This window comes from Halichoeres trimaculatus, unplaced genomic scaffold (assembly GCF_033239565.1).
Source record: "Halichoeres trimaculatus isolate MK-OKI-2021-1 unplaced genomic scaffold, fHalTri1.1 fHalTri1_scaffold_11, whole genome shotgun sequence".
Taxonomy (NCBI): domain Eukaryota; kingdom Metazoa; phylum Chordata; class Actinopteri; order Labriformes; family Labridae; genus Halichoeres; species Halichoeres trimaculatus.
The window spans coordinates 9,159,684-9,185,039 of record NW_027437189.1 but is presented as its reverse complement, the minus strand read 5'-3'; the positions used below and the strand labels follow the sequence as shown (position 1 = coordinate 9,185,039).

The following is a 25,356-nucleotide window of genomic DNA, read 5'->3' as shown; positions in this document are numbered from 1 at the left end:
AAATTCACACCAGCTACTCCACGGGTTAAACTACAAGCCCCAGAATGCATCTCGTCAGAGCGTCCTCTCTTAAGCCAACAGCATGTGCAGTGAAATAATCGTTGAAGGGCCTTTCCCAAAACTGGCAATGGGCGAGGTGGGTGCACTTGGCCACGTGTTTAAGATATGAATGTAAGAAATTACTAGAATGATTTTGAAATACGTGGAACACCCTATGGGAACATCTTTGTACTCACAACCATGTTGGGTTTTATGTAATTCAGTTATATATTATAAGTCCAAACAGGGGCAGTCATTTATATTTATGAAATATTGACAAAGTAGGTTTACAAAAAGACATTAAAAATGAAAAAAATAGTAAATAATAAAAAAACACAGAAACCAGATGTAAATTACATTAACAAAATTAGTCAGTTTATTACTACTACATATAGTAAAATACTTACCAGGAATGTCACTAGTCATTATTGTGATAAAGATGGCTCTGTTGTAAGCCCGGGTCAGTTAAAATACATTTAAAACACTTGTATAGCTATTGGTGGTGCTTTTTTAAATTTCAACAGGCACACATGTCTGATAAGTTAAGATATTTGCCTTGAGAATGATCTACTACAGCTAATTAAATACTTACACAGAACGTACTGGTAACTGTCAACAAAACCAGTTTGATGGACACAAATTTAGTCAACAAACTTTTATTAATTAGTTGAGGGATACTTACGCACAGGTAATACAACGAGTTTGGGAAAAAAAACTGTAACAGTTCAGACTCAAAGGAGGCATCAATGCTTCCTATATTAAGTTCTATACAGCTTAATTTCAGATATGGAAGTCTTTAATACATCATTAGTCTCATGTCACCTGTTACTTATATATCATAACCAGTTATGAGCTACAACATCATGTCTTCAACCTCTCAACAATTTAATCACAATGGCCTCCACAACAGAGGCAGATACCGTGTCGAAGTAGGTAGCATACAAAACGAACATCTGTTGTCCAAATAAAAGGATAAAATTATTAGGCTGTCTAAGGGGATTATTAAGGATTAACCTTGATATCAGAATTAACATTGCTGACAAAGGGAAGACACTTGAGCCTGCTGTTTCCCCAGGTACAAAAGTCACACCACACACAGTCAGGGTAACTAGAAAGCTCCAACAACACTCCTATTTCAAGCCTATTTCATGGTATAGTAAGTGCACTACATACAGAAACAAACACATACATATGCCTTGTTGTCCCATATTGAATATGTAATAATAAAGGACTCTCTCAGTGTGTTTGTCATCGTGTACTGAAAAAGCTCAATTTATGTGCATCATCAAAATGGATAAAATAACAGTTGTATGCCGACACCTAGGCCTACAATGTCCTTTGTGGTCTACAAATTTTTAAACCTTTTTTAAGATTTCATAACATGTAAAAAGCATTTTGAAAGCAATGAAATAAAAGAAGGGGAGGAGTAGTGGAAAAAAAAGCCATACAATTTCGAGAAGACACATCAATATCAAAATATCAGCAAGCCAACAAAAACCAGCTAAATATGGTGTATTGCTGTACTCTCTAAACATGTTGCAGTTAGCTCACACTGCGGGATAGATATGTGTTTTCCACATCATAGGAAGACAGATAGTAAAGGGTGTGATAAAATATAAAATACCCACTGTAAAAAGCAGTGCCTAACTATCATATTGCAACACCAAAGCTTGTCAGGTAAACACAGTCAATGTGACATTAATGAAACGAGTAACAAGCAGCTGATGAACTGATTCTGTGCCACGGCATAACACTCAACGAAAAGTGTTAACATCTCAAACGTCCAGTCATTACAAAGGTGCTAACTGTTTATATACACACACACACAAGGTCTGGACAACTCGTATCGAAAAGGCCCGGAGACCCATCAGTGCTTGTCTAACTTATCCTCTCCGTCAGTTTAACCTGGATAGAAGATAAAAGGTCCATCCCGCTAACAGGGATAGACACATGCATAATCATCCCCACCTGAATTAACTCCATCAGTTGATTAATAATGAAGGAATTCAGCCTCAATCTTTGCTTTACAATATAAAAGGTCACAGCGTAGGGATAACACCACCTGGGACATAAACATTTCAAATTCAATGCTTCTTGAAAATGTTCCGCTGACATCAGTGCTTCATTTACATGATGACATTTGACATTTGTTGGTGCAAAATTCAGAGGCCTTGCCAGTGAGGAGAAAATGGATAAATGATTTAGTGGACTTACTGAAGTATCAGGTCCTTAAGGTAGAGTGGCAGGTAAAAGCACCCTTATTAATGCACCTTTGTATCCTCACATCCCGACTTTGTCCAAAGCTATCAGAGTACTATCCAGGTAATACACACAAGAGAATATAAAATATCTTTCAGTTCGGTTTCTTTTTAGGCAAGCAAATCTTTTCTTATGATAGACTGCAAATATAACCATGGCATTTCCATTTGCTCAAATTGTTACTATAACTGTGAATTCAATTATCTGCGTTAAACATGTTAAAGTGAAAAGTCTCTGATTGCACAAGTTTTAGATTTGAAAGTCTTTAAATAAAATTAGATTAATACTTTTTTTTTTTAAACTGGAGCTAAACTAACTTTAAAGTGGCAGAGCAGCATCAAATTCAACCAGACCAGTTATGGCTTAATGTGGTGAGTCATAATTACACGGTCCTGTCAGTTAGAGATAATATCTAAAAGAAAAGTTCACCATGCTGCTCATTACCGCTGTAAAGACAGGTTAAGTTTTCCCCTAGTTTAATTTGTTACCAGAGTTAAATATTCAAGCTCCTGTTGCCTGACAGCCACTACGTTAGGTTAAACACCCCTGGAGTGCAAAAATACAAGAGGGAGGGAAAGTGGGTTAAGGGTTAAAGTGCAAGGTAATAGCTTTGAGCATCCAGGAGATAAATCATATAGATTGATAAATGTGAATTTTCATTAGCATTTTTTCTCTGTTTAATAAAAGATTATTTTCCTTGACCTCTCTATAAAAGATAATCATTTTATTCTCTCCTCAGCTCTTTGATTCAAGATAAAGCCACAGCCAGAAAATGGCCTTTTTAAAATGGTGTCCCATTATTTGATTGTGCTGCAATGGTGCAACAAAGTTCATACATAATCCATCTTTTCAGTCCAACATTTCACTTCACCAGTCTGATTTCGACAGAATGCTTCAAGTTTTCCTTTTAAAATCAATTGAACAATGCCATATTGTTACAACTTATATTTTATAGAATGGAAATCTCAAACGATTACTCTTTAAATTCTGCAACGCTTAATTATGGTTGTCAAAGCAGATTCCTTTCATCATTATATGATGCAGATAAAATAAAATAAATGTCACTAGATTTTATAGCTACATAGCTGTAAGAATAGCAGAGTGGAATCTGATTTACAACTGACCATCATTTTAGCTTATGTGATGTTTGCTTACTTAAAACATGAAAAGTGGAAAAAACACAATAAAAGTTCAATCCATAAGAAACCAGGAAATCAAAACGAAACTGCACGACAGCACACACTGCAAACGTTTGGATTGCTCATGGTCCAATTGGACGTGTCAGGCTTGGAAATAACAGATAGATGGCATCATCGTTTTGAGTAAATAGATATATAGAGATAGATATTGTTTATGTACACAGTACTGTATATCTGTGAAAAAATGTGAAAACACTAGCTATTATTAAATGACTTCACCATGCTAATAGAATATCCTTTTTTAAACCTCTCAAACACAACATGAATCTTGAAGAGAGACTGACTCTGCATTTGTTTGGAATACTACGTTACCTCGGTTTAGAAAAAAAAGCGATCCATGAAGTAGTCAGGATTAGATCTTTGATTACTACTGACACTCCTGCTGTGAGTACAGAAACAGATGTGTGCCTTATAAAGGAGAAAGAGGTGGAATGGAGCAATGGACACTACTGTTACATTAGTATTGTTTATAACAGTAGACACATTAGCTCTGGGGTTTAAAAACTAGGGTTGAAGTCCATTCTAAGTGTCTTACTTCTTAATGGTGGATTTAACTTTCCTCTCAGATCCAAGTCCTTGTGGAGTTGAAAAAGGTCTTTAAGCCTACTGGCATAACATTTACAGTAAGCATCCTCTCTGGCTCCTGGGTCGACAAAAGCAGAGCTACTCTGAAAACGACAGCCTCTTGGGTTTGCTTCGTCTGGCAGCAGAGGGGGTTGGCTGTCTGTTTTGGCCTGAATTAGCACTGTCCGTTGGGTCGGGGATGAGGGTGGGGGACTGTGTTGAGACCAAGGAAGGGTTCACGACTGAGGCTGAGTTTTGAGTAGCTGTAGGTGCCTCAGTTTTTGTTTGGAGAGGCTCTAAAGCAGGTGGGCGCTCTTTTGGCTTGCGTCCCCTTTTCTTTCCGGTGGTGGCACCGTTCCTCACCTCAGCTTTTAATCCGTCGTTCTCTGGCACTTTAATCTTGCTACCGGACACCACTTGAGTGGCTGCTGCTCGAAACCAGTTCTGAGGCAATTAAACACAACGTTAGTGATCAGTTTGAGATCAGCAATAGATAATTATGACAGCACAACCTGTCTAAAGTTACTCTGGGGGAAAAAACTGTCTTCATTGTTAACTTTTGCATGTGTAAGATCAAGATAAGTTTCATGTGCTGACAAGGTGTTCCAGCACTTGTTTGCACAACAGGTTAACACCTTTTAATCCTGAGATAAACAAGCTTTTTCTATGAGTCAGCTGTTTTTAAAATTAAAAACAAATATATCAGATTTGTAAAGTTCACACACAGACAAACCCACCTGTGAGTGTGTCTTACTGATGTGGTACTTCACACCGCTCTCAGAGCTAAACTCCTTCTGGCAAATCAGGCAAGTGTACTTTCCCAGTTCACCACCACTCTGTAACACACACACACACACAAAGACAGCACAAACTTATACACACAGTTTACAGTAAGGATAGATGGCATTCAGCTCAAATAGTCCCTGCAGCTTTACACTTCTGTAAATTATCACGTCAAACACCAGATTAGAGGAGGTGGGAATCAGTCAACGCCGCAGGTGAAAAATTGTGACATATATCAATGTTCTGATCTGTTTTTAAAACCTACATAGTTGCTATGCTTTAATGTGTTATCAAGATGCAAAAACATTATTTGTTAGCTTTTTTAACACTTCGAGTTAAAAAATCAGTTGAGCTGAGCTTGACACCCCATGTTTAGAAGTTAATTTTCTCTAATTTCTGAGTAATAACCCTTTTGCTTAGCATATTTTTATGCTGTTATAATTTTGATATTTGACAATATCAAAATCGGAATTAAAAAAAAATGACTTTTTTTCTAAATTTTTTCTTTAGTCTTTGTTTATAAACTGAATCAGAAAAGAGTTACCACTTTTCTCCAGCAGATTGTGAAATGTTTCTCTCCGACTCACGTGATGTGCATCTTATGGGAAACTATGGCTCCTGATATGGTCTGTAGAAACTATCATCATCATTTAACTTTTTACCCATAGTCTGGTGTTAAAAAAGACACCAAAAATCACAAAAACCAAGAACATTAAAGAATCACAATTTAAACCAAATCGGCACCCCAAAAATTGTTGTAGTGAACTGAATCTTATCTGCAGGCTGGTTACAGAGATAAAAGACTTCATAAACACTCCTTCAAGACAAAAATAGAAGTTCAGAGGAGTTCATACACAGTCCTGACCTCAATATGTGTTACAGAAAAAATCTGGGTCAAATTTCAGAGGGAACTCCGACGTATGAGTGAGTCCCTGTGTTGTTATTTTTACTACATTGTCTAGAGAGCTGTCTGTCATCAGGTTGGCTGGGCTGCAGGTGAGTGTTTGTACCTGGCTGCAGTTGGCAAGGTGCGCCTTTAGCCCTGACACACTGGAATAGACCGCCTCACAGTTCTGAAACAAGAAAAAAAATGTGTATGTTAGTGAACTCACTCACATTTGTACAAAAATGGTTTGCAATACTCAATCATAGTGCGTGGTATATTAAATCTGTCTGTTCTCACCACATTAGTGCAGCAGATGAAACCTTTTTCCTTGACTTGGTTTTTCCAGCTCTCTAGCATCTCTGGGCTGAAATTGGGAAGGCCAGGACGAGTGTAGTTTAACTAAACAGAGAAGGAAACTTAGTGTTATTATTGCCCTAAGTGTTTAAGGTGGTGTTAGAGTTTAGAAGAATGTGATGAAGTAATGTGTGGATGTCTTGTTTTGATCTCTAAAAAGTGGAAAGGCTGGCTGTGATGGATGCTAGTGTGGATGTGAGTATGGTATGAATGTCTGCGACAACAGGACAAGTCTTTGAATGTAAAGTTTAATGTGTTTTGACTGATCTTCCTCTCACCCTCTTGCTATCAGGCACCAGGTCGTCCTTGATGCGGCGCTTTGTGCCCCAGTCTTTGGCTAGCTCATCCTCTGCTATCTCCTGCAGATGGAAAACAGCCACCTGAGCCGACCGGCGCCTCACTCTGCCACTGGGGGTCCGTTCAAAGTCATCCCCTTGGCTCACTTTCTGCGCTGCTTTTTCTTTGTCCCGCTCTTTTTCCTTTTCCCTGTTCAGGTCCCTTGCTTCTCTTTCCTTCTCTTTCGGCTGGATGGACAGAGCTTTCTCTTGCCAATCCTTCTTCTCTGGCAGGATTTGCTCCTTCTTGCCTATTGTTGGAGGTTCCTCAGAGACAACCTGGAGAAGCAGTGTGACACCTCTTTGAGCTGGTAAACTTAAGCTACAGTAAAATCCAGTTCTGTTTGGTGTAATAACTGTTGTCTTACCCTCTCTTTCCCTGTGTTGTTGTTGGTGTCGGTGATGCTGTCCTTGCTGTTGGTGGCTGTAATGGTGGTGGTCAAAGTTGGGGAGTGCTCGGTACGTACATGGTAGTCTCTGCCAGCCTTGGAGCGGTAGTTTTTTCCACAGTGCTGGCACAGAAACAGGGGCTTCTCATCGTCAGAGAACTCTCCTCCACAGCGTTTCTGGTGGTACTGAAAACCCATCAGACTGGAAAAGTGTGCTGAGCAGCCCTGTGTGTTTAAAAGCACATTTACTCCTGTGATCATGTGGATTCCGTAGCAAAATGAGAGAATGAAAACACACATCAAGCAGTCGATCGCAGAGTGGGTTTAATGGAACGATATTACTGCAGTACGTCAATACTTTGTGGTCATGGTGAAAAAGACGGAGCGCAACGGGGGAAACTGCTCATTCTTTAGTGTGAGGACATGTCACAGTTAGAGAGTCTATTTTTTGCAGCTCTTTCTCTCTCTGCCTTTTGCACTCTTGTGTGAGTAATGGGAAGCAGAGTGTTGATGTGGTTTTGGGCAACATGTCAAGAACAAGGCATAAAGGAAAAAGGAGAAAAGGAAAGGGAAAAGGAGGCAGACACAAATACAGGGAGCCTGAGGAAAAGGGAGAAACAAAAATCCAATCTGGCATCAGGGAGAGGGGAAAATGTGACATGAAAGATAAAATAGTTGTAGCACTGGAAATGAAGGGCACAAAAAAGGAAAAGAGGGGAGGACTCAGGGTATAAAGGTGGAGTGCATACCTCACTGGGACACTTGATTCGTCCCATCTGTTTGAGCACTCGGCGCAGCCTTTCTCTCTCGTTGTGCTTGTCGTCCGTCTGGCCTTCGCTCCCCGAGGGCTGAGGGGGCGACAACCACAACGTCACCTAAACATTTCCCACTGCCATCCCTCCCCCACCTCATCTCAACAGTGATGTAAATGTGTTTTCCATCTCGGGTGTTCACACTGTGCCAGGATCATTAAATGGTTTCACGGTGAAGCCGTTACTCAAGGCGTGTTTATGACAACTGTCAAACTCGTGTTTTCACTCCAGGATCCGCTGGTGCCAAACCCCAGCCTAGACCAGAACAACAGATGGCAAAGCTGCCAGGGAGAGTGCAGGGGACCCCGGAGGAGTGTGGACATACTGAGTAATCCCAGAGGAATGAACTTTGTGTGTTTCCCCGTGTGTTAACACACAGAAGAAGCCCTCAGAAAGACTGAGACACAGCTGAAGCTCTCTGTGACGGTAAGAGGGAGAAGAGATATTGCCAGGGTACTTCACAGCTTCAAGTGAATCATGCTCAAGCCTCCAGGCAAGAGAACAGACACCAGCTCAGCCATTGATTTACACTCAGAGGGGGGGACCATGAAACTGCTTCAGCATGTATTCTAAAAGCCTATGTCAGAGACACAGAGAGCCAGAGAGCAGCACAGGAGGAAAAGAGAGGGAACTGGCAGCAGTAGAAACAGCAGCATCAAGGTCAAACTCAGTGGGTGACCCCTCTCCTTCTGTCAGCCCTGTACGTTTTCCCACACTGCACTGGGCCTTTGGCACGTGACTGCACTGACAACACACTCTGTTCAAAGTCTAAATCAGAACAAATCAGAATCAAATCAAACTTTCACAAATGGGCTCAAGGAAGCTGTGCTAGTCCATGTTATAATCAAGACTCTGAGTCATGGCCACCAAAAACTACACCTGTCCCCAGCTTCTCAACAGAATCAAAGCTCCTTTTTTTTTTAACGACACAACAGAGCTGTGTCAATACACTAAGTTAGACTGCACCACAAAGACACACTTCAGTTTTAAAATGGTAACGATATGACATGTTGTTGATGGTCAACTTTCCTGAAAACAAAGCCCACTTCAACACACAAACAAACACTTAAGCACACTTAAAAGTGATGAATTTTACCCCAATGCTCTTAATTCTATAAAACCATCCAAGAGTTCTGTTAGACTCTACGAAAGCCCTTAAAATTCATAATTAAAAACATCTTATTTCCCACTTTTCTAAAGTTAACAAGTTAATTTATTTTTTAGGATCTTGACTCTTTTTCTTATCACAGAAAAACAAATTATAATTTCTCAAGAAAATTGTGTAATTTATCTCACTATACTGAGTATGGCTGCATGTTCAGTCCAACAAGCTACATGACTGACAGACAGCTGTAGTCACAGACTGAGGAGTTCCCGTACTTCCCTGCTCCAGTAATAGGCCTCTCTTCATTCATGTTGGGCTGTAAAACCTCAAACCTGTTGAGTCCTGGTCTGGCTTCCCTCATTATGTCCATTTATCATCGTAGTCAAGCTAAATACAAACTGATTCTGACACAGTCTGTTTTATTTTGAAAGTCACTGGGTATTTTTTGGTAGTTTCTGGTCCCAACTTCCTGTTCCACCCGATCTTTCCTACACTGAATTTATGTGTCATGGTATTACCTGCAACACGGTGCACCAGCCACACAGACGTACTGCAACAGGACTGATCCAGTGTAAGTTCACACATTGATTTGATGAAACCTATTTGATCTCAGAGATTTCATTTCTTGGGATACCAAGACACAGTGTCCCTCCACCTTAAGACAACAAGATTTGTTTTCTTGAGATAATGAGAATAGAAAAGTCAAGAAACCAACTGAAATCAACTTATCTCTAGGAAACAGAGAAAATAACATGTTAATCATGATCTCTTCAGACTTTTGTACAGCATTACAGAAGCTTTGGAAACCCTTATAGGCCCTGTTAGAGCCTGATTTGTAACAACCACCCAAAACATAATTTTAAAAAATGTAACAAAACCCTGAAATGTAATAACTGACCCAAATGTTGTCACATTTTGGATCAGTTATTGAATTCTGGATTTTATTACATGTTTTTTTCTGGTCGTTGGTGCATTTCTGCCTCTAACATGCCTAAAAGCATTTTTTATCTCGGGCAAACTAGACTTCAATTCTTGAGACAATAAGAAAAATAAACTTAAGATTTCAAGAAAACAACTGAAATTAACTTATCTTGAGAAAACGTGGACAATATTTTTTTTCAGTCATTATCTTTTAGAGCTTTTTAAAGCACTAAGTATCTTCATCTTCTCTTTCTTGTTTAATAAATTATAAAAACTTTTCTCGCACATTGTGAGTCACCACCCAAGTCAAGCCTGCAGATGATAAAAGCTTTCTTTAATCAGCAGCTAAAGCACAACCGCAGATGCTGACAAACCAACATGTGATGAACAAAATAAAGGCTCTTGACATTTCATAGAAGATTTAATCATCTGATCTGATCTAAAAAGTACTCCAAGGAAAATTTAGTGGTAAACTCCTGACAGTATAACAGGGCTTTCTGCTCTGCTGCACTGGAATGACGCCAATAAGGTCAGGGCACGACGCGTCTGGACTGAAGACAAACGGAGACATCAAACTGTTTAACTTGGCTGACACAGATGGCACAGTCATACATCATTACTATAAATGTGACAAACATCCACCCACAAGCCCTTCACACATATTCAGAAATACATGTGCACTTATACCACATATCAACACACAGAAACACAATCACACGCTACATGCTGAATGGTTTGATGCTTGAGCAGCCATTAATCTTTCATGATCCTTTTTGAAACAGGTAGTGCTGAATTATTCAGCAAAGTTCATAGAATTGCTTTAATGCAGGAGTGTCATGATAATATCTTAATGAAGCTCTCTGCTGTCAGAGTTAAGAAAGCTGCAGGAAGAAATACGAGCACTTCAGGGATAAGAATCCAATCAGCAATTCGAGAGTATGATGGTTTACCAACCCAAAGATCACACATTTAAAAAAAGAACAGATGCATCAAACGTACCGTCGTTTGACTCTGGATGCACAACTATTTGAAGGACATGTATCAACATACACAGCTGAAAGCCGACACTAGCGATAGCATCCTTGGATTTTCCATACATAGAAGCAGAAGGACAAGTCTGACCACCTCCTACATGCTTGTGGTGTTTTGGTGTGGTGTGTCGTAACCCTGTTGGTTCAGTGGGTCAGTGTGACAGTGGTGAAACTTTATCTCTCTCAGGCCTCAAAGCATCCTAATCTGATTGATCAGGAGTTAAAGGTGAGTCAAAGAGAGCCAGAAATAACATGTGTGTGTGTGTGTGTAAGTGAGGATGTACCTTGGTGCTGTGCTCAGCCATGGTGTGATAGTTGAGGCCAGCCTTTGATCTGAACTGTTTGTGGCACTGCTGGCACCTCAGGGCGTCCTGGAGCTGCAGAGGTTGAAGGCAAAGAAGATCAAAATCACATTTCTACGACATGACATGAAACTGGCTGAACCCTTTATTGGATCTATTCTAATAGCAACATTTCATCTCTAACCCAATCCAGTTTCATGTTATTGCACAGTTTAGCTCAACATAAAGAACAAAGGACATGTTAAGTAACTTTGAGAGCAAGAAAAGTCAATTTAACACGCGTTCCTCCTTCCCATAGATTTCTCCTCTTGTCTCTGTATTGATCTAGACACAGAGGTGTTTCTGTGTCGAGTGACCCCAAGGTAATGTGGTGATTCAGTCATTGCTTAACGGTGCAAACTGTCACTTTAATGGAGTCACTCAGTCCATTGGGCCAAGGAAACACTGAAAAGGCTGTAGGAACGTGTCTTTCTGGACGCCTGGAGGCGACCGCACCACTCCAGCTGGTTTCTCCACATGAAAAAGCTCAATATAATGCATCTGGATTAACTTCTTCTGTGTTTCACCCCTTCCTTGTTTATTACTACAGACCACAATTGAGTGCAATGCAAACAAACCACAGCAGTGTACAGAGTCTGTTTCCCTTAATTCATTTCAGATGCTTCATATCTGAGCAGATGAGTGAGGGATATTACACGAGAAAACAGTTTGAGATGACTGTACTGAGATAATGCCTGGTGTTATTTCTGCAGCTTTCCAATCAATATCATTACTGTGAAGGCTCCCTGGACTCTGAACGGCAAAGTCAGGGGGAGTTATGTAATAATGTTGAAGTCAGAGTTTCATCAAGTGAGGAAATAAAAGATTTGAGAGGAGAGAGGTTTATCTCATTATCAGAGGAAGTAAAGTGAGATGAAGATTATGGTTCACAAAGGTTTTCTTGGTATATGAACTGTTTTTTTTTTGTTGATGTATGGATTTCAGTTGTGCAGCCTGCTGGCAAATTGGCCGTCATTCAGATCAAGATCATGATCCAGATTTAAAACAACAGAGGTTTAGGATTCTATTAAACTGAACGTTGTACCCTTTGGTTTTTCAGTCTTGCCTGATTAGTTGACATTAAAGGCAGGGTCTGCAGGATTTTCCTTTAACATATATGTCAATTTTTACAGGATTAATCCTGCTAAATCAACACTTCTAGGCCTTTATACATGTGTGTGTCAGTGCCTGTGTCAGCCTCAAACACTCTCCTCTGCCTGTATGTTGATGTTTTGGTTGTATTGGGATGTTTCTGGGCAGCGAGTTAGCATGGTAACATCAGCCAATCACAGCTCAGCCAGTGTGCAAGTAACTGCGTGTTGATTAGCGTGTTGGAGAAGCTGCTCCAAGCGGCTACGGTCGAGGACATAACACAGAGAAATGAAATGCCAAACAGATAAAATCTTTTCCTAAACAAGGGTGAAGCTTGGCGTAACTTTCACTCGCTTTCGGGCACTTGAAGAGCAGCTTGGCCAAAGAGCAACACGAGTTAGCTTGTCTGCTAACAAGGTATGTGCCAAATAACTCAGTGATTAGCTTGTGCTAATACGTCAAGTCAGGTGCACAGCTCTTGAGTCTCTCCCACATAGAAACAGGATGCTACAGGTGGTTGCTAGGCTAGCTAATGTGTTCATGTGATCACAGTTGGAGGTAGTGGGTGTGGGCTGCCACTGGCACTGAGCCAAGGAGGAGCCCAGTTTGAATTTGTGTTTTCTAACAAGTAACAAAAATTCCTGCCATTTTTTCCTTTACTGAGTGTTTGTGGACTACATATTTTGATCTCATTCAAAATTCACACCACTCTAAACTGGTGTTTTCCTGAGATAAAGACTCTGTTTCCCATGAACACTTGCACTTTTACCAGAGCGTGCATTAGTTCTGAAACAAACAAATGGAGAGTAGATCTTTTTCCACAACTTTTCTTTGTTCAAGACAACTTTTTTTATTCATCACCTAAACATCACCTGCAGATGCAAAAATACAGCATTTCTAGCACCTGAACCACAAATGGGCAGGCCACTGAAACATATTCATCGCCTGTGTTATTTTATCATCTGTACAAGATCACTGGCCATGATTAGTCAGTTACAGGTGATCTGAGATAGAGAGACATTTTCTTTTGGTATGTCACTCCTGGTAATTATGCTCATGACACCGTTTCAACAGCGTTGTGCAGCTCGTTGCCACACTCCTAGTTTTGGATCATCATAACCGAGCCTCTTTTACTTTGGCAGACTCAGGCAGGCATAAAGAAATCGCAGGAAGTGGGGCAGGACATGGCAGAAGAGCATATGTGTCCCCAAGAGGGTGCCTGAAAAATTTGATTGGACACTCCAAAATCCTTAGGTATGATTATTTGCCTTAACCTGGGGGGGGACTTTTATTAAATTAACTATTTTGGCTACTGAGAGTGCAAGTATCTTTCTGTGTTATTCAGTTTTCGTAAATTTTCTGTTCTGTGACCCACTTTGAATCCTGTCTTCAGACAAACTTTTTATTCTTGAGTCCATAAAGATTTCAGCCAAGTTGCTTTAGGTCAAATGTTGCTGCTCTGTTTTGTTACTTTTTCAAGTTAAAAAATAAACACACGGAGATGATACAGTAATGTTGGAAGTTAAAAGTGATGAAAAGAGAAAGAAAAGAAAAGAAAAGTCAGCAGCAGTTTCATCCCCTAAAAAAGCATTTAGATCTACCTCTCACAAGTGTGTGTGAAAAATAAAGCAACATACAACGATAAAGAGGGTAGTATACTCAACTTTAACTGGCCCATTTGACCCTGTGCTCTCTGTCTAGTTCAAAGTTTGAGGGAAATTTAAAGCAAGCTGTCCCAGGAGTTGTGACAAGCGTCTATCTGGCAGACAGTTGAGTGGCTGACTGACCTTTTGACAAATCTCCATGTGTTTCTTGAGACCATGGATTGTTTTCCGGGTGACGATTGAGCAGGTGGGACACACAACTTCACCTCGATCTGAGATCGTTCGCTGCCATTGGGTGTCAGGAACAGCCCCTAGAAACACGTGGAAACAACAGGGTCATATCAGTTATTTAAAGGTCCCATATTATGCAAAAATCACTTTATTAAGTCTTTTAGTGAAATTTGTGGTTCTTTGGCTTTCCTCCCAGCCCATAAAATGTGATATTTCATGACAAAACCTGTACTTAGTAGTGCTTGTGAATGTAAAATCCTGACCTAAAATGAGCTGTTTGGATTCGGGGGATTTGCTGACATCAGCAATTCCCTTTTTTGACCAATCAGGAACATAGTTCGATGCACAAGCTTCCCATCTCGGAAGAAGACAAGACTAAGTGGCTAGAGTTCATTTATCAAGGAAATGTGCCAGCTACACTCAGTAAAACTGTGCATGTGTGTGCTAGTCACTTCACAGCCAACTGCTTTTCCAGCTTTGGACAGTCCAACAGAGGGCTAGCGAATAGACTGGTCCTGAATCCAGGCGCATTACCAACCATCCAACAACAAACCTCAGAACCTGGAAATGTGAGTATTTTAAATGCTGTGTGCTGTGGAGCAGATGTAAAAGCTTTTCCTCAGTGTCTCCCCTGTCTCTGTGTTAGCTTCAGGATGCTAACTTTAGCTGCGGTTAGCCTGTTGTTTTAGCCTGTAATGTTACAGTAAACGAGCTTCACTGTTTTCTAAACATTGTGCACTCGGAGCTCGTGGCGCCGCTCACAGTGACGTGGAAGAGCGGGGCGATATCAGCGGTGACTCATTTACATATGAAGGCCACACCCACTAAATCAGAGCGTTCTGAACAGAGGGGCTATGAGAGCCTGGAAACAATGCTGCTGTGCTTGATTTATTGGCTTTTTGGACCAAAACATGTTACTACCATTTCATGAAGGCATCAATGATCCGTATTAAACTGCAGGAAAGGAGCATAATATGGGGCCTTTAATCGGGTGACTCAAGTTGCTAAATAAATAACGATCCAAATGCTCAAATGAGAGGTTCTGTAGCTCTATGCTTTGCATTTAATTTTACTTTGAAGAAATTGAAGAGTTTAATTTAGGATCACTTTTCACTGTTTTATAACATTTTATTTACTTGATGACTGATTTATTCACTGATTGAAAGTAAAAAAGTTAGAACGTCTTAAGTGGTGTTAAAGCGCTCTAAATGGTTACAGGAAGTAAGAGTACGAGACAATCTAGGTCATCACCAGAGTTGGTTGTTGTGGCGTCTTTCTTTGAGGACTGACTTGGAGCTGGTCTTCTCTGAGGCTCCTCACTGGCTCCGCTTCCCTCTGATCTTTTCACACGACCCGCCTTCAGCTTCTCCTCCACCTTAGTCATACCTACAAAACACACACAGTCAGGGTCAATGATTAAGACTCCCTTTGAGAGTATTCTTGGTAAAGTGAAAGCAGAGAGTGACGTGGAGAATAATGCTGACAAATAAAAATACCGAAGAAAGAAAGTTGATAGAGATAAAAATACAAGATACTTAAGTATTTCACAGCCCAGTATATGCTTTATGAGTCACAGGACATTTCCAGCGTTTGAATGAGAAAGAAAGACAGAGAATCTGTGTGTGTACGGTAAGTGTGGTCGGTGTGAGTCACTGATTCACTTAGCCGGATATGAAACACCTCTACAGTTGCTGCATTAGGTGTTAAAATACAGGTTTCATTGATCAGCAGCAGAAAGGAGCTTTCAAAATCATTCAAATAACTGATCACGTAATCTTGTAAAGTTCTTCTGGATGCTTTGATACCTGCATCTCGAAATAAACTGAGTGTCCTTCCATGGCAATTTTAGACAGTGATTCATCATCGGGAACCTGTGGCCTGCTGTCTCACCGGTAATCAATGACTCAGCTCAGAGTAATGAAACCTTCTTCACAACTTCATTTGTCCATTAAATAAAACCACACATGGTGCTTCAAAGATTTTTTACAGTTACAGAAAGCATTTATTAGATAATCTGCATGATTTTCCACCAATGAGTGACGTGACAGAGATGTTCACGTTTACCTTTCAATCCAAATGTTCCCGATATAGAGGGCTGCTCTCCAGTGAACTTCTTCGGCGTTTTCTGCTTCCGTCCTGGCCCCAAGAGAAAAACACAAAGCAAAGAACGGTCAAACACAAGCAGAGCAAACACCACAGAGAGCGTTTATTCCAGATGAGATTCTTATTCTTACTGTGCCTCATTCTCTCTGGATCCTCGTCAGGAAAAGAAGGAGGAAGGCTGCCCCCTTCGCTCTCACTCCCCCCTGCGTCAGACGACGTGCTCTGGGACTGCGACTGCTGGGACTGGGGCTGTACTGGCTGGGCCTGGTGGCTCTGCTGTGAAGGCTGGCTGTGGCTGTGCTGTTTCCTCTCGCCCCTCTGGTGGGCGAGCTCCCCGTTCTGAGAGGGCGCGGACACCTCGTGGGTCTTTTTCACTTTGAAGAACACCGGAGAGGGGGGACTGTTCTCCATGGGCCTGAATTCACACATCAAGGGGGACTCAGCATTATGACGTTACTAACACCATTATGTGTGTCGGTGTGGGAGGGAATTTGCGCTTCAAAAATCCCAGTCACCTTTTCTTGGTGTTGAACTTGACGGGGTTCTTTTGAAGCTTCGCCTGCTCGTCCTTGGGCTCCATGCTAACTCTGTCCGGGTGGTTCCACAGCTTGTGCTTCTGCAGGCGCACCTTTGTGGCAAACACTGCCTCACAGTAGGGACAGCCGTGACTCAGCTTCTCAGCTACAGTGGCCTGATACAAAGAAAGGGATGAGGAGAGGGGATTTAGAGTCAGCTTCCTTCCTACGCAAAAATGAAATGACAGTGAGTTGCTGTTAACGGGAGCCACTCAACCGACTAATCACGTGTTCTTAAAAGAGTAGACTATCTGGATAACGGGTGTGGGCATTAAAGCTCTAATTCTAACTGCTTTAACAGGTAATTTATCACTAACTGTAAGGGTTGTCCCTCCAATATCTACACGGCGAAAGTCTACTCTAAAGCATTTGTTAGAAATAGCCGCATAGCAGGAAAAAACAGAGGTTAGTGACTCACCCCCTGGCAGCGTTGATAGTGGTACTTGACGCCATAGATGCTGGGAAACTCTAACCAGCAGCCTGAACACGGACACTTAACCCTGGAGCGGCGCTTAAACTCTTCCTTCCATTGTACTATCATATGGGCCTGCTCGGGGGGTGAGGAAGAGAGAGTTCACTGCAGGCACGGATTAACGCTATACTGTACCGTACACAGTGCAAATTCACGAGACGCTGCCTACTCTGTGCAGAGAGAAAAATTGAAGCCCACTTCAAACACCTACTCGGTTCAGAGAGGGATACTCACAGGGATGCTTCTTAGTTCCTGCACTTCGGCTTTAGGGCGACCTTTCCTCTTCCCCTCTGCTTGCTCATCACACACCGGACCTGGAGAAATGAGAGGGGGAACCTGAGTGCTGCAAATTCTTCACATTAATGGGATAAAACATTTCATTGTATGTAGGGGTGCACCGATTACAATTTTTTGCCCAATACACGATCTTACAAAAGCCTGACTTGCCTGACCTTTTAATTTTTTTTTTTCAATTGACAGCTTATACCTTCAATGTTCCAATGTTATTTTATTGAAAATCCTTGAACAATACCTGTGAAACAATAAGATCTTTATTTTTTAACTTAAACAACCAATGACGTGTCCTGAGTTTGGATCTCAGAGCATCCAGCAACAATGGCTGGCTGTCAGGTATTTAAGATCAGTTTCATACATCAGGATGGGCTGATCACCACTCCTCCAAAATTAAGGGAATCGGCAGAGGGCAGACCTTCGCCAAGCATATTGTGATTGTCACCAACACTTTGGTCCTACTTTAATGTTATACTCCTTTTCAGCAGACTGTCTGCTACAATTTGGTGTTAGTTGCAGGTTTGCACGTTAATTTGTTACCTGACAGTGTCGAAAACTATGATGACCCAGTACATATTTCATATTTCAGATCTTAGTATCCAGAATATTTCAAGGATCTGGATCGTACTTTAACATCTGTCAGAAATTATGGTGACCTTGTCTTGTACTGTTTTGGAAAGCAATCCGACCATTTATCGTGGAGTAATATACACATATAGGGATAGGCACTAAATTAGGCGCTTTTAGAGATACTGACCGAATTCTGCCAAAAGTACCGGGTATTGATTCACATTAAACCAAAAGGTACCATGTTTAGGTACCTAAATGCATCCTTGTGACTGTGAGAGAACAGAAGAGTAGGCGGTTTTCCATGCTGGACATGAACACAGCATTATAAGGTTATATATTGAATAATTAATATGTAAAATTGAAAAAAATGTATTTTATTATTTAAAAAAATGATATTTTTTACAACATAAACGCAAAAAAGTGTACCGGTTAACAGGTACTGGGCATTGGTACCGTATCCTTTCAAATGTGAAAGGTACCCATCCCTGTACACATATGGTGAAAACGGCCCTATCTCACAATGATAAAGAATAATTCAAAAAAGTCCTGGATCCAGATGGCGATCCGTATCACTTCCAAATTTGATCACTTCTTCCTTATCCCATTTTGAACATTTCCTGAAAATTTCATCAAGATCTGTCCCTTACTTTTTGAGTCATGTTGTTCACAGACAAATAAACAAACTAACAGACAAATTCTCCCAAAAACATAACCTCCTTAGTGGAGGTAAATGTGATCCCAAAGACTAGGGGCATGCAAACCCATTATATCCCTCATACAGAGCACACAAATGACCTTAAATCCAGCACTTCTGATGTGTTTTTGATTTCCAGTTAGATTTCAATACATGAAAAAAACAAAAGTTAAAAGAATCCCAGAGGCTGCTCATAAATCCAAACCAAACACAGACAAAGGCAAAAAATTTTGACTGTAGTGATTGATTAAACTACTCAAAGACAAAGGTTTGATATTGAGAGAGGCAGAGAAAGAGAGTGTGAACAATCCTGTGAGAAAGAGAGAGCGCACTATGGGTAAAGGCCTTCTGTTGAGCCAAATAGATCAGCTATAAATCGCCAGCGCCTGTGTGAACCTCTGACACAGCACACAGCAGACCGACTGCCTCAGCTCTCTCCTCTTTCCCCGCTCTCTTATTGCTCACTCCCTCCATCTCTCATTCTGCCACTTTCCTCTTTTCTCAAACCATCGCTAGCTTTCTCGCTTTCCCTTCCTTTTTCCCTGCCAGCAGCCTCCTCTTCCCGTCTCCCTCCCTCTCTCCATGTGAACTTCCGCAGACGGGCACCGCGCTGCCTCATTACTGCTCTCTTCTCTGCCACAATTAAACCTCTACACTATCAGCCCTGCACTCCATTTCCTCCGTACTTGAGAGGGAGAAAGAGGGAGGGAAGATTGGGAGAGCTGTGTATGCATGTGGAAGAAGAGGAGGCAGTGGGGGAGGGAGTGGAAGGAGGGGGTGACAAAAGGGAGGAGAAGAGAGGAGAGGAGAGGGCAGAGGATGCTGAGGGAGAGAATTGCAGAGGCAGATGACTTCCTTCTCTGACCAAGCAGAATACTGAATGACAGAGGTGCAGGTGGGAGCTGAGGCGGTGGTGATATATCTTTACATTTTCGCTACACGGTCCTGCATTGATCTGCTCGAGCTGAACAGAAGCAGCAGAAGCAAGACAAGCAGGAGACAATGGGGCTGTTAGAGCTAATTCAGTCACATCAAATGGAGAAATGTCAAAGTGAAACCACATTGAATAGCGGTGATAGCTTTTGGATTGCAGCAACTGTCTTACAACAAAAAACTGATATGTCTGCAGCTTCTTCTTCCTCTTCTGCACATGTATTGACAGGATGCATGCATGCCTCCTGCAGCCCATTTGTGCAGGGTTCCCAAACTGGATCAGGGCACTCCAAGCCTACCAGGATTAAACTAATGGTCGGAGGATTTTCCATCAAATAAATGAACTGACTTCCTGCCATGGTTGCTCGTAGAAAAAGAGGTCACGCTAGCAAAAGGACAGCTCTGTGCACTGAAAAACAACTCAGATTCTGTGTTAGTATGTAAAAAACACACTCTGGTTTTCTCTTTTACTCATTTTGCTTGGTTTTATTACCCAGCATACACAGCAGCCACCTTCTTTCTTTTCTTTCCTTTTTTTTTTTTACCTCATTTGTCTTCCTTTTGTTCTCATTCAAACACTGACGCAAACACAGGTGGGCAGATTATACGTTTTCTTTTACTCCAGATTCCCTGTAATAAGGTGGCTGCAAAAAGAAGGCGAGGCTGATTGAGGATGAATAAGAAGCAGCACAGAACTGCTGGCTGTTGGGAAATAGTTCATGACACAAGGTGTAAACATATGCATAAAAAACCAACGCTGATGCACACAAATAAGCGCACAAAAGCATTACCCATTACCAGTGTGTGTGTGATGTGTGTGCATAGATATGAGTGTATTAATATTCTCCAGGCGATGGAGCATTTCTCTATTAGCTGTCTGGGTAGCAGCTGGAGAGGTAATGCAGTCGGCGGTGCGGCTCTTGTGCTAAGGAGGAAATTGAGCATGCATTCTAATTCCTGTCTTAGAAAATAAAGGTCTTGTAAAAAGAAAGGCATAATTAATGAATTCAGCTCTTGGGAAAGATTTGTTCTTGTTGCTATGGGAATAAGATCGTCTTGTCTTAGTTACCATTATCAGAGGCCCTTTCCTGCAAGAAGAACAATTAGCCCCAGATATAGAATCTGACGACGCCAATGCGAAAGTTTACACATGAGCCGAAGAAGAGCAGGTGCAAATTTACAGTAAAAAAAATAAATAAACACAAACCAGCAGACTCGCCTTTCCTGGGGTGAGACATGCAAACAACAAAATGTGTTCAGTATCTTCTCGTCTGCTTGAGCTTGGAGAAAACACTCAGCTGAAGCAATCACAGCTATTGTCTTGGTATAAAACAAAGCAAGCCCATTGTGTCAAATCTAAACCCTTGGTTCTCAGGCACAGGCCATGCGGATAAAACAGCTGTTCAGCTAATGTCAGAGTATGACTCGCTCCCAGCTGTCTGCAACTGTTGCTCCACACACTAATCCTGACAGAGGAGAGAAGAAGAAGAAGATTCAGGACCCAGGAGTGCTGGCAGCTGCCTAATGATCTCAAATAACCTCTGAGTTCTCCTAGCTACGCCTGCAACTGCCTCCCCCTGAGTGCAAGGGTGCACACACACACACACACACACACACAACACACATTAACCACAAACACACACAGGCGCAAGCACAGAACAGTCATTTGTTTTTCTCGACAAACACTCACACAGGAGCCTTTGTCTGCGTCTGCACAGCAGGGTTTAGACATACTGTAGTTCAGAGAGACAACACACACAAACACAAACACCACTCAGTGCTGACACAACGCCACAGAGAAGACGACTTAGTATCACTACTTCCTCAATCTCAACGGACAATAACGGAGAAAGTGATACACCTGGACACACTGCGTAGAGAACAAGCTGACAATGAAACCATCTGCTTGATGTGTAATCTGTCCCAGACCTTTCCGGAGCTGTTGCTTCTACTCGCTTCTTTAAAGTTCATTCATTTCACTTTTACTACTTCACAACATTTCCTCTCTTTCTCACACACACATTCCCTGCTCAGCATTTCTTCACACACCTCCTCCTGCTACTTCCTTTTTTTTCCTATGTGTTATTTTTCATCCGGCACTACATTTCTCTCCCTTTCCTCCACACGCAAAAAAATATATAAAACCTCCCACAGTGGAAATCTTCCCATCATATACGCACCTCTCTTCGGAGACGTCCCCATGCTGCCTCCCGAGTCAGGCCTGGTTCCAGACAGTGAGTAAGAAGAAGAAGAAGAAAGAGAAAGAGAGGTGGAGCAGCACCAGAACAGTGCTGCTATCCAGACACTGGCTAACTGAAAGAAAACCAGACTCTCTTAAATCTGGCTCTCACTCTGTCTTTGTTTTTTTCTTCCCTCTCTCTGTTTCTCTGTTTCTCTCCCTCCCTACCCTGCATCTCTCTTTCTGTGTTACTGTGTTTCTATGCAAATTCTCTCCATAGTTACACTTGTTGATATGAACACATACAAACACATGCAAACCAATTTGTGATTCTAATTTGTTTTGATCCATTTTAAACACTGAAAAGTATTTTTTTTCTGCGATTAAACTTCCTCTGAAGGTGGCCCCATAAAAAAAAAAAAAAAAAAAAATTATATATTTTGTAGAAAACTATAGAAGACAGAGAAGGTCCTTCCAGTGTGCTAGGTGGCCACAGATGAACTGAACTTTTTATGTCCATTTTTCTCAGCTCCTCCATTTTAACCAAGTGGCAACATCCGCTCAGTAAAAACAAAGCCCATGCAGAGTTGCTAAATGTTGCTGTTCATTAAGAATCCACTTGAGGCTGGCTGCAGAAAGACCAGAAGTCACGTACACATCCAGTCATAAAAACTGATTTTTACAGCATTAAAAATCATATTTACAGCCTGGTTCAAAAAATAGCATGGGTCTTAGACGCTGATATCACTATCGGCACACACTGTATGGTGAGTGAATTATTTGCTAACTCCATGGTTCAAAAGTGATTGGGATTGTTGATTGTCCAATCAGAGACACAGCTCAGGTCATGTGACTGATGGGTGCCCTGTAGCTGTACGAAAGGAAAATCACAGCTGGCATCATATGTAATGCTGGCTGTGGATTGGCTTAATTTCACGGTATCAGGAACAGACGGGTGACGTCACAGAGGCTACGTCCATGTTTTATACAAGGGATCTCAAACTCGTGCCATGGAGGGCCAAGAGGCTGCAGGTTTTCTTTCCAACCAGGAACTCCACCAGCTGATTTCACTGATTACCTCACCTTCAAGCAGAGAGCAGGGACTAATCAGTGGCAAGTTGCACAGTTCTGGGTGTTTTTGTTCTTCAAGCAAAATTTGAAGGATGTAGCAATTTTCTATTTTGAGATTTCTCCTTTAGCGTAAACTTAGTTTTGAATCACTTCTAAATGGGTGTGGCCAGTATCTCAGGTGTAGTTCCTCAGGAATTCAAGGTATTCAACTATAATTCATAATTTGAAACCTTCAAAGGGTTTGTAATATAAACTGAACAATAAAGAACTTTCTGAGTGTTATACAGTCAGAAAATTTTGTGTCAAAATGACCATATTTTTGCCCAACGAGCCACTTTAAATACAACAAAATTTTCTGAATATGTAAGAGTCAAAGTTGTGTCCTAGTAAACATGGCTCTGAATAAGGGAATCATAAGCAAATACAAAGGCAACCAATTTATGATTAGCTCACATTTTCTCAACCAAGTTCAAAAACTATTGTTACAAATGGACTTGCCAAAGAGCAGATCTATTTAAGTCAGTTTCATGCTTTTCTGTGTTTACAACTAAAAATCTTTGCATTTTTGCCAGACGGAGCTAGAATAGCATGAAGAATGATAACCACAGCAGCTCAGCAGTTTGGAGGTATTTTACGCTTGTTTGTCCAACAACTCTGATGGAAACTTTCAACATGTGGACGCTTAGTTCCCTTATTTATCCACTGCTGAGGTTTACAGTTAAACTGCTGTTCCTGTTCACATTGGAGATGTACTTGGCATGTATTTACACTTTATGATCCAATAAAATAATGATAAAGTAAGTTTTAGTATATTTCTATTTGCTTGACAAAGTTAGAAAAAACTAAAAAAAAATGATTCTCAGTCTTATTTTTATATTAAGGAATAGAGATTCTGAACCCTTTAAAGCCTGACCCATCAAAAAAAACCAGCCAGAAAATTCTGTATTTTTTAGACTGAAATATTTTTAAAAAATTTTAAGAAAATCCACAAAAAATATTGCCATATCAATTTGTTTATGATATAATTTTTGTATCAGATTGCACACATTGGGCAGTTTTAACAACTTTTTGAGTGACATTTTTAGTGAAACATTTGGTCATCTCTTTCTATTAAAAAAAGGTTTGACTCTCAGAATGAAACTCAGGTCCTTATCTTTGCAGAGAGAATCAAAACAGTAGTTAGAAACCTGTGTGAGTGTATGAAGGTGCGATTTCAGGATGAACATGTCAAACATGAACCTCAAGTTTCATGTTGGACAGATATGCTTTTTGAAACACGTAGATCACATTGTAATTCTGAATTTTTTTGATTCAGGCATTTTTGATGATGGAAAAAGTTTCTAGTGCTTCATGACTCATACAGTTGATCTGTCTCCTGTCTAGGAGGGATGAAAGAACAACTGTCACTTCCTCTGTGGTCTGAACTAAGGTGCATGAAACCACCGAACAGTTTACTGGCACCGTTAAACCACCACATTTAGAGCAGCCGAACTACAGAGAAAGCTGAGGCTGGATGTTCCCACTACATAAACTGGTGATTCACAGTACCTTGATAGCCTCTTCAGACCTGCATTGATTTTACAGCCTTCCACATCAGCTGCATGCTTCATATTATTGGAAACCTAATCTATTGTCTGAGGCCCATTTGGCTCACGGCTGAAAGCATGTTTGGTGACATCCAATCACAACCGCTTCGGATGACTGGCCACATATGTGACCAGTGAATCCCCCACAGGTACAGAGCTTACAGGGATGCTAAGAGTAAAAAAGACAACATTTCTCAACAGGACACTGACCAAACAGAAGTTTGAAGCATGTTGTGGTTTACACACAGAGCATATACCCGCAGCGTGAAAAAAAGGCATGTGTTTATGCGACAACACATACAGTATATGCGAGCCAGACAGACAATGCCTGCTCCAGACTGTTTGCAGTGCCCTCCTTATGGACTGTGACTCACCAACTCAATCTCTCTCCTCTCCCATTTTCCTGTGCTTCCTCTCATCTGCCATCCCCAAGCCTGCCAAATGAAGGTGTGACAAAGATGACAAAGGACTCCACTCTAAACAAGATGCGACACTAGACCCAGAAAAGCACCAGAATTCAATTTCACCTCAGAACAAACATTATCTATAGCTCTTTATCGGTTCTATCCCTCGGTAAGTCACCAGTTTGAGAAATCATCAGCGGAAGAGAAGTACGAAATAAAAGCGAAGATGTGAGAGGAGTCGGGATGGGTGGTGGGTGAACGGGGTTCAAATGGCAGAGATAGTGAGACTAGAGGCCCTTTTTATTCCCTGCAGCTGGTAATACTGAGCAAAATAAAGCAGGGTAAGGAGTCTGAGGGAGCATGAAATGAAAATGTGTGAGATTTTCTGAAGGGAATGGGACAAAAACAGTGAGAGGAAGTGTGCGAAAAGAGAGGAAGAGCAAGAGATTGCTGCTGAGGGAAATATGCAGGGTCAGCAGGCGGCGTGTGTGGGTCTGAAATGAAGGTCCTGCAGCCGGATTAGCGAACTGTCA

General features: G+C 41.2%; 1 protein-coding gene across 7 annotated transcripts in view; it reads right to left on the bottom strand.

Moving 5' to 3' along the window:
- Positions 1 to 693: 693 nt before the first annotated feature.
- The window catches only part of znf512b (zinc finger protein 512B), a 30,502-nt gene continuing 5,839 nt past the window's right edge, over positions 694 to 25,356 (bottom strand). For 3 of the 7 annotated variants that reach the window (XM_074681246.1, XM_074681245.1, XM_074681247.1), the window contains 15 exons: positions 17,330 to 17,409; positions 17,042 to 17,170; positions 16,564 to 16,739; positions 16,180 to 16,463; positions 16,010 to 16,087; positions 15,197 to 15,331; positions 13,898 to 14,025; positions 10,962 to 11,054; positions 7,558 to 7,656; positions 6,788 to 7,033; positions 6,363 to 6,698; positions 6,028 to 6,129; positions 5,855 to 5,917; positions 4,799 to 4,897; positions 694 to 4,505 (listed from right to left, as the gene is read on the bottom strand). In XM_074681246.1, coding sequence (XP_074537347.1) covers positions 4,161 to 4,505; positions 4,799 to 4,897; positions 5,855 to 5,917; positions 6,028 to 6,129; positions 6,363 to 6,698; positions 6,788 to 7,033; positions 7,558 to 7,656; positions 10,962 to 11,054; positions 13,898 to 14,025; positions 15,197 to 15,331; positions 16,010 to 16,087; positions 16,180 to 16,463; positions 16,564 to 16,739; positions 17,042 to 17,170; positions 17,330 to 17,409 — 2,393 coding nt within the window. In that variant the 3' untranslated portion in view covers positions 694 to 4,160. Of the gene's footprint in view, positions 4,506 to 4,798; positions 4,898 to 5,854; positions 5,918 to 6,027; positions 6,130 to 6,362; positions 6,699 to 6,787; positions 7,034 to 7,557; positions 7,657 to 10,961; positions 11,055 to 13,897; positions 14,026 to 15,196; positions 15,332 to 16,009; positions 16,088 to 16,179; positions 16,464 to 16,563; positions 16,740 to 17,041; positions 17,171 to 17,329; positions 17,410 to 21,763; positions 21,901 to 25,356 lie in introns of those variants that run through there. The other 4 variants (XM_074681249.1, XM_074681248.1, XM_074681251.1 and 1 more) reach the window with 4 other exon arrangements.